Below are 9221 nucleotides of genomic sequence, written 5' to 3' on the forward strand. Positions count from 1 at the left end.
CAAGAAACCAGGGAAGTGGGAGAACGTGATGGAGTCTCAGTAATGCTCGGGCACTGTCCTCCATGGGCTCAGAGCTCCAGTGCTTTCGTTTTGCCCACAAGACGGCAAAGAAAGCAGTAAAGAAGGGGCAGAGGTTGAGAGGGTGAGAAAGCAGGATGTCAGAAGCCAGGCCCTTGGGATTTGAGAGGGGTCTCTCTGCTGGGGCAATACAGGAGCTGCCAAACAGAAACCTCAGAGCAAGTCATTGTACCTCTGCAGAGATCTCAGCGGCCTGGCCTTTTTCTTCTGTATACATATGTAGGGGGTGGGGTGAGCGTTGGGTTCTGCCTGGGTCCTGTGCTTAGGCTTGGCACTGGCAGGTCACTCTTACGCCTCCCAGGGGAAAGAAGTCCCTCTCAGTGGGGCCACTTGACGAGAGGTGGATGGAATGTGGTGACATGGCCCGCAGACCCAGGACTTATAAGGGCTGAACAAGGACACAGGGAAAAAGAGCAAGCAGATACAGCCAGACAGCACAGCAAGCAGATACAAACACACATGCTCCCAGAACGCCAGCACCTCCTGTTTCCTCCAAGGAGCTCTGGGCTGCTCAGCTCCCAGGCTAGGACAGCGCCCAGCTTCCCTCCAAGCAGTGCCCACCTAGGACACCGCCAACGTCAACACGGTCTGACCTGGTGGGGAGAAGTCCAGGTTTAGGGGCTGTTCCACGGTGTTTTGCCTGCCCCTGCTAATTCCAGCCCCAAATCACATGTATCTGGGCTTGGCTCTAAGGCCCCACGCTGGGCAGCACTTTGTCGTTTCCACTTCTTTCACACCTACCATCGGAGTGTGAGCCTGACAGGCCTCCGAGGTAACAGGCAGAGTGGTACAGGCCCATTTTACAGTTGAGGAAACCAGCTCAGGAGTTAGGTGCCTGGCCAGCCACTGGCAGAGCTGGGGGTCTGACAGTCCAAGTTGCCTGGGAAGTTGGGGCTCTTCCTTTAGGGCCTGCAATGTGCCCTAGAGCTCCACCTGTGTGTGTGTGGGGGGGGGGGGAGGAACTAAGCTGGATTAAATAAGGCTTCGGACCTTATACTCCAAGCTACTTCTACCCCCAGGAAGGGAAGGCTTCACATCTTGGGAACACACCTGGTCAAAACCTGCTGCGAACTCTGCGCTACACCTCATTAGGGAACCCAACCAAACAGCGTGACCTGTGCTATGCAGACTCCTTGCGACTAGGCTGGCTGGAGGCAGGGTGGGGGTGGGGTGGGTGGCCTGCTTTCCACTTGGTTCCAGACAGAGCCAGGGGACAAGGCTTTCAGAGGCAACTCAGAAAGACAGGCTCAAGCTGGGACAAAGTGAGAGAGTGGCATGGACATATATATACTACCAAATGTAAAACAGACAGCTAGTGGGAAGCAGCCGCATAGCACAGGGAGATCAGCACGGTGCTTTGTGACCACCCAGAGGGCTGGGATAGGGAGGGTGGGAGGGAGACGCGGGTGGGAGGGAGACGCAAGAGGGAGGGGATATGGGGATATATGTAAATGTATAGCTGATCCACTTTGTTACACAGCAGAAACTAACACACCACTGTGAAGCAATTATACTCCAATAAAGATGTTAAAAAAAAAAAAAAAAAAGAAAGAAAGACAGGCCCACAGGGTCTCGAGCATGGAGCTTCTGGGCAAGGCTCCCTTCCCTCCTGTGCCATCAGCCTCCCCTGTCCCTCCTACTGCTGTGTGGTCAGCCAATGCCAATCTATTGCCTGACCCTTGTGGCTGGCAAAGGTTGCAGTTGTCACCACTGCTATATGCTACCCCATAGATTCAAGGCGTTGTCCTAGGGGAATCCCACGCACTTCCCCTAGCTCCAAAATCAATACCTCCAACCCTTAAACCATGTGATGTTAATCCAGTGTGAACACACGGCACCGTGCACATGAACACAAAGCACCAAGCACGCCACACCTGTGCACCACCTGACTGAGGTAGATGAAGTCTGACGAGAGATGTTTCCCAAAGGGACACTCCTGTTGGGAGAGGGTCTCTGTTCAGGGATGGAAACTACTTCTAGGACCTAGATTCTGGTTTGGAGCTCCCCTGTCACCAAGACCCCACAGAAGGACCCCTCCATCCCAAGTTGTGCCCGCATATGGCTACAATTACACATAAGAACAGGGACCAGTCTGGGTGGAAGCTCTTCACAGCCTTGATCGCAACAAAGGTTCCCCAAACTGGTCTCAGGTCCTATTCCAGTAATTTCTCCTGATCTCTCCCAGTTAAAGCCCAAAACTCACTTGGGAAGGGGTGGGTTGGCTAACCACAAAAAGGAGGTAGGGACTCCAGACACTCATACCATGGGCTCGTCCAGGTCAGACCCTGCCCTTTCTCCCTGAGGGTCCTAGGCCTGTTCAGAACTATACAGATGGCCTTAATGACTTATGACAACCAAGAGCCTTTCCTCAGTCGGCTGTAAATGACTGAAGGCCATGACAGATGGGCCAAGGCAGACCCTCCCACTACACCCAGCTCCTGCTATATTCTGGAGGTGCCTGGCATGGATGGATCCACCAATGGACTCTTCAGGAATGGAGGACCCAACGATCTTGCCACCTGTCTAGCCTTGGTACACCTCACAGGTAATCTTATTCTTTCCATCCAAGGACGGAATAGGGAAAAAAGCAGAAAGCAAGGAGGCCGTGCTGGTCCCTGGGCAGGCAGTAGACAGGGTTCGGCAAAGGAAGCTTCGTGGGTTGTCTGCAGTTCCCACCTCACAGCAGCGTGGTTTCTGAAGTATGGGAGATGGGCTCTGCCCCACTGCCTCACAGCTTTGCCTGGGGCGTGAGGACCCCTCTGAGGCAGCCATGGTCAGGGGACGGCAGAGGAACTGACAAGGCATCAAATGTTGCTGCTACCCAAAATCAGTGGCTGAGCAGAGGCTGGAGGCCACCAGGTGCTGCCAGAACCTAGCACTCTAGCTCAGCTCTGGGTAACCAGAGGTGGGTGGCCCTGGACCAGGAGCTTAGCCCTCAGGGCAGGTGGGAGGACTCCTCTCCTCTACCTCTCAGGACTGTCTGGAGAACCAGTGGGATAAATGGGTGGAGAGCATGAAAGCAGAGCAAAGCATCCCGCAGTTCATGTGTTACCTCTAGTTACAGTACTCGCCAGACTCCTCCCCCAGCCCCACCCCAGAGACGGAGATGAGAAATCAGAATGTCCAAACATTGAATGATATTTAGAAGTTGGTTCTTACTGGGGCAAACCAGCCAGGCTGCCCACTTACAGGGAAGGAGGAGATAAGGAGACCCAAGAGAATGGCCCCCCAAAACGACAGGCAGTCACTTTAGAGTAAGTACCATTTTTTTAGTTAAGATGCCCAAAGCAACAGGGAATCAAGGGTGGGGGTGGGGTGTGAAGGCAGTCAGCCCCAGCCCAGGCTACAAGGGGGATGTACTGTCTGTAGGGAATTCACTTGTTCTGGTTTTTATCACCACGCAATAACAATTCTAAACATTATCTGTGATAAAATGCTCCTCCTGCAGGGGCTGACAGCTCCCACCACCCAGTCTTGGGATGCCACCAACCCAAAGAGAACTAGCCTGGAGCCAGTCCCTGAGCTTCTACTTGGGACCCTGTCATCACCTAAAGCTCAGCCCTAAAAAACTTGAGTTGCAGATCCTCTCCCCTCCCCACGCCCAAGTCTCATCCAAACCCCCAATATAAAACAGAACAGCGGGTATAGTATGTTGTTAAGAGCAAACTCTGGGTCCAAATCCCAACCTACTCAATTACTAGCTACATGAAAGCTAGTTAACCTCTCTGTGTCTCAGTTTCCTCACTTATAAAATAGTAATAAGTACTTCACAGTGCTGTTGTGGAAGTTAAATGAGTTAAAACAGTAAAGTGCTCAAAACAATGCCTGGTACAAAGACTATGTATGGGTTTACTACGCATAGTACAGCCTTACCATTAGGTTATCTGAGCAGAGAAGACACATCCACAACAACCCCCAGGGAGGAGGGGAGTCTGATCTACCAGAATCTGCCTGGATCTACCTACTTGGGTCCTGTTTCCAGGTAAAAGCCCAGAAGCATAGATGCCTCCCTCCCCTTATACCAAAAAAAAGTCTGCAGACAGAGCACCAAGATGTCCCAGATTCTGTCAAATATTTTTGATGGCAGAGAAAAGAAAAGGGGCAGTGCCCAAGTCACACACTGGACCCTGAAATTCCTTCACTCATTTGAGTGCTAACCTTGGCCATCCTGCCAGGGGCCAGGGACCTAGCTGGATCCTCAGAGACCCCTAGAGGACACATGATGGACCCTGGGGTACCAGACGTGCAAGAAGCGATCTTGGCCCAGCTTTGATGGATGCAGTGGACAGGCAAAGATGGGGATGGAGGGCAGTGAGGGGCCAAGACACTAAGGTCAAGCTGTAGCTCCCTTAGCTACCGTTAATCCCTGCCTTTCTATAGCTTACTATTAGGTTGGCATAAAACTTCTTTAACTCTTAGAAACTTGAACCCCACTCCCCACCCCAAGATTCCAAACACCACCCTCCTCTCAGGGGGCTCCCAACGAGTCATTACTGTAACTTAATACTGCCTTGTGTTAAAATATGTCTCCATTTTCTAAATAAAATATGCTTTCAAACCACATACACCCTTCCCCGGAAACACTGTAACTCTCCAGCCATCTCTCAAGAATCACTAAGACAGGAGATGCTTGAATCTGGGATTGGGCAACACCAGAGGCAAGCCTGCCCTGAACAGGGCTCGTGTGCTGTGCTGCCTCACCTTCTGGAGCTCAGGCACCAGCCAAGACACACCTCGGGGTGGGGGTATGGCCTCTAGATTGAAAGGGACACGTAGCTCTTCCCCTTAATTCCTCGCTGCCCTCCTTAGCTTTCAAAGGGTTAAAGGGTTAGAAGTTTCCAAAGTTTCTAACACACCTTCTTCTCAAGTAGCAGAAAAATGCCAATTTCCTCCCAAGCCTGCATGATCTCAGGCTGTTCATAACGTGGCCTCCAATATTACTGCAACATAGCAAATTCCTGGTAGTCACCCAAACAAGCCATGTGGTTCCACAATACACCCCCCACTTTTATACATGCTATTCCCTCTCCTTGGAACGCTTTTTCCATCCCTACAGGTCTAACTACCTCCTACTCAGCCACATCTCAGGGACAGCTGACCTCTAACTTCTTCCTTGGCTTCCTAGGTTTGCTTTAGCCAATCTCCAAGAGGCAGCCTGGGTCAACCGTGAGAGTAAACCACCACTGCTAATGCGGATTTCCCCAATGGTGGCTCTTGGGGGTTGCAGAACTGCCTACCTAGGGGGCATCTAAGCTAAAGAGAATAAATCTAGTTCCTGCTCAAACCACCAATCCAAGGTGAAACCCTGGCTGAAGAGCTCTTGGCCCACTGTTCAGAAAGCTAATGAGGAGAAGGGGCCGATTCTAGTGCTTACCTGACCAGAGCAGACGCTGGGCTCCAAGAGATCACTGGGGCCCTTAGTCTTAGACCTCTGTTAAACAGGAGCCCATGCTCCCCACCCTCCCCAGCACCAGTTGCACTGAATTCCCTGAAGCACTACAGGGCTGTAGCCCACCTCTGCCCACAAGGAGGGAGAGCAGGGATTCCACTTCTCGATGATTCTGCCCTCTCTCTTAAAAAGCTACTTAGAAAAAAGTGACCAATACCTCAAACGATTCCTCCAAGACTTTAGACTGGCCACGTGGTTCACCCTTCCCACTTCAAAGGGGTGGGTCTGAGGGTCTCTTCAGTGAGGTAAGTCCCTGCTGGTCAACCCTCTAGCAGAAGTGGTTCCGGGTCCTTGCCCAGCTTCACAGGAGAGGGCTTCCCTCCCTCAATTTCAGCAGAGACCACACACACACTAGCAACCCTGTCAGCCTCCCCCAACTCTCAGGGGAGATTCTGAACAATCAGGAAGAGTCAGGATGGGGTCCCCAAAGCCAAGGGCCTATCAGCATCAAGGTCCAAGAAGGACAAGGACTTTAGGAGCCAAAAGAACCCCAGCCCACTAGAGCCCACACCACACTCGTGGACATATGTCAGGCCTTCCTTCGCCACTCTTCAGAGTGAAGGGTTGTAGATTCCTCCTTTCCTTCCCCACAGAAAGCGGGATCTAGACCTAGATTCTCAAGCTGTCATGCCATTGGTGGACTGGGGCTGGCAGCAGGCCTCTGAATTGCTAAGAGTGGGAACTGGCAGTGTGACCCTCCCACCATCCCTCCCACAGTGAGGAGCCCAGCCCAGCCGTGGGCCAGTGCCGCCATTCTGCACCAAACCTATAGCACGGCAGGCGGGCACCCGCCACTGGATAGGAGGGAGGCAGCAACGCCAGCCCCCATCAGGGGCTCTGCGGTTTCTCCTCCAGACCAAGGGGAAGGGAGCTCAGGGTGGATAACTGGCCCTTGGTTTCCTGGGCAAGAGCATGCCAGGGCGCGGCAGGAAGGGTCTAGGGTCTCTTGGCCCTAGAGTGACACAGCAGAGGCCCCTTCAGAGACAGAGCTGCGAAGGCTGCCCCCTTTCCACACCAGTTTTTGTCTCTGCGGGCCGAGTTTCTGGTCTCCATTCACTGATAGCCTTAAGGCTATATCCACCTTCCCACTCCGCCCCCACACACACCCTCCCAGATTTTGCCACATCCAATTAACCACCCAGCTGTTGGTGATTGCACGAAGCCGCCCCTGACTCCCTCCTCTTAGCACATGGCCGGTGGACATTCCTAGCGGAATCCCACTAGGGCCAGCTTTGGGGTCCTGGCTTGGCTGCCAGGGCAAAACCCGAGAGACGAGAACTGGGAACTGAGTGTCTTTAGGCATCTCCTTCCCAACTCAGTCAGCTGACATCTTTGCCAAAGCCCAAGCTCTGGGGCCGTGAAGAAAGCCGTCTACCCCCATGACTACAACTCTAGCGAACCAAGGTAGCGCGCGGCCGGCCCAGGCCTCCAAGGTCACGGGGAGGGGTCAGGGCGGAAAGTGCAAGGGAGTGTGGGTGCCGCCCGCCCGCCGTGCTAATCCCGCTCAGTTCCTCCCAAACGAGGCGGGAGTCCCGGCCACGCGGGAGGAGCGCCACGGAAGAGGGCAGCGAGCGGGGCGGAGAGTGGAGAACGAAGGACGCGCGGGCAGCAGGCGTGGGGCGGACACGGCGCAGCTCGCCCACCTCGGGACGCACTGACGGCCGCCGGCGCACTGCCGGCCCCGAGCCTGGGAGGGCGGGGAGACAATGCCCGCCCGGCGGGGTAGTCCAGGCCGCACGCCCCCGCCCGCCGGACACGGGCTGCTCCTCCCCGGCCGAAGGGCAACGGCGGAAAGGCGCCGGGAGCGATTGCCAGATCGCGCGCGGGGCCCCGCGCGCCCCGTCCCCCGCCCACCTCCGCGTGTACTTCACCCAACAAGTCCCGGGGGCGCAGACCCACCTCCTCCTCCAGGGTGCCGCTGGAGCCCGAGCCCGTGCCGGTGCCCGTGCTGGTGCCGTGCTCGCCGTCCGGCTTCAGGTTGCTCATGGTGCGGGGGGTGGGGTGGGGGTGGCTAGGGGAAGGGAACGCGGAGGGCTAGCGCGGCGCCCGGCCCCGGCGAGGAGGTGGGAAGGGGCGAGGTGAGCGGTGCGCCCCGGGGGTGAGGGGCTGGGTGGCAGTGGGGAGCGCGCGGGGCGGTGAGAGGGGCAGCCGCAGCGTCGGGCTGGGGTCACATCAAGTTTGGCGGGTGCAGGAGGCGGGGAGGGGGTGCGGCGGGGGAGGCACTGGGAACCGGAGCCGAGCCGGAGCGGCCGCCGCCTCCGCCTTTTCACTGCGACCGGCGAGTGCGCCCGCGGCGGCGGCGGCGGCGGCGGCGGCGGCGGGGGGCGGGCGCCGGGGGAGGGGGCGGGCGCCGGGCGGCGGCGGGGGGCGGGGGCCGGAACCGGCCTCAGCTGGGGCCCGGCCAGCCCCCCTCCCCCTCCCTCTCCGCGGTCTCCGGGGGAACGCGCAGCCAATCCCCGCCGCCCGCTGCGGGCTCGCCCCGGCCCGGGCCGCGGCGCGCCAGTCTCCGGCGGGGCTTTTCCCTTCTCTCCCTCGTCCTTTCTCTCCCTCTCTCTTTCCCTTCTTCACGGAGAGTTTTTAAACTTTGATGAACTCACCCAGCGAACTTTCTTAAAGGGGCCGCGCACACCGCGCCGTTCCAGCCCGCCGGAGGTGGGACTGGGTGCCGAGCACCCCGCGCTCCCTCGTCCCTCATCATCCCCACCCCGGCGGCCCCACGCGAGGGGGCGCCCGAAGCGGGACTCCTGGGTGGTCGGCTTCAGGAAGGAGTCTCCCCTTTGTACTTTGATCTGGGGTTATAGGGTGTCCGGCGCAATTTCACCCCCAAATCCAGCCATCCAGTCCCCGTCCACCCTCTGCTTCCTCCCTCCCAGCGTAGGGCTGTTGGGGGCTCGGTTCTGGGGTTGATGGCCGAGGCGAGCCGGACACCTGGGCTTCGGCCTCGGCTGGGCGCCGTTTGCTGCGTGACCTTGAGGAAATCACTTCCCCTCTCTGGCCTCAGGCTTTCAGCCCAGAGGGTGGGACTTAGATCTCAAATTCCCCTGGGCGGGGAGACGAGTCTTGGGGATCCAAATGGTTATTAGCCCCTTGAGGCGGGTGGGGGGGGGTGCACCTCGAATGACCGAGAAGGTTTCGTTCGTGCCCTCCACCCCCAGCTTCTGGGGTCCTCTCCTCCCTCGGCTTAAACACACACACACACGCCCCTTTTCCCCTCCTCCTCTTCAGAGCCCGAGGTTTGGGCGGGGCTGTGGTGACTCCCCTCCGCGGGTCTCAAGGGCGTGGTCCCGTGTTGGGTTTTCCTCAGACTTTTGAAAACCCGCGCCGACTGGGACCGGCCCCTGACGCCACCTCGTAAAAGCCCGCGCCCAGGTTGGGTCGTGCTTAAAGCGCGGCAGCTCTGAGCCCCGCGGAGCTGCTCGAGGACTGGGCTCCTCCCCAGCGCCCCGGTCCCCGCTCTCGAGCCCTGGGGCATCCTCGCCAGAGACTCTGTCGGGACTGGGAAAGACACTGCCAAGAGGTGAGGGGAGTCCTGCGGGACCCCGCCCAGAACCAGGCGTCTCCGGGTGTGATCTGTCACCTTGCTCCTGGTTCCTGTTCTGACTTTCCCTGCCAAACTTGGTAGTGGCACCTGGATTTTAAGGTTGGAAGCGAAGCACAGCGTTGGTGGAGTGAGATAAGCTAGGTTTGCAGTCAT

The 9221-nt window shown here is 57.2% G+C and overlaps 1 protein-coding gene across 1 annotated transcript in view; it reads right to left on the reverse strand.

Moving 5' to 3' along the window:
- LOC309624796 (uncharacterized protein) overlaps positions 1–7837 on the reverse strand; it is a 99755-nt gene extending 91918 nt beyond the window's left edge. The window contains 1 exon segment of the mRNA XM_082383402.1: positions 7427–7837. Within this exon segment, the coding sequence (XP_082239528.1) occupies positions 7427–7513 (87 nt within the window). The 5' untranslated portion in view covers positions 7514–7837.
- Positions 7838–9221: the final 1384 nt, after the last annotated feature.

Source organism: Balaenoptera borealis, assembly GCF_965194805.1.
Source record: "Balaenoptera borealis genome assembly, chromosome: 3".
Taxonomy (NCBI): Eukaryota; Metazoa; Chordata; class Mammalia; order Artiodactyla; family Balaenopteridae; genus Balaenoptera; species Balaenoptera borealis.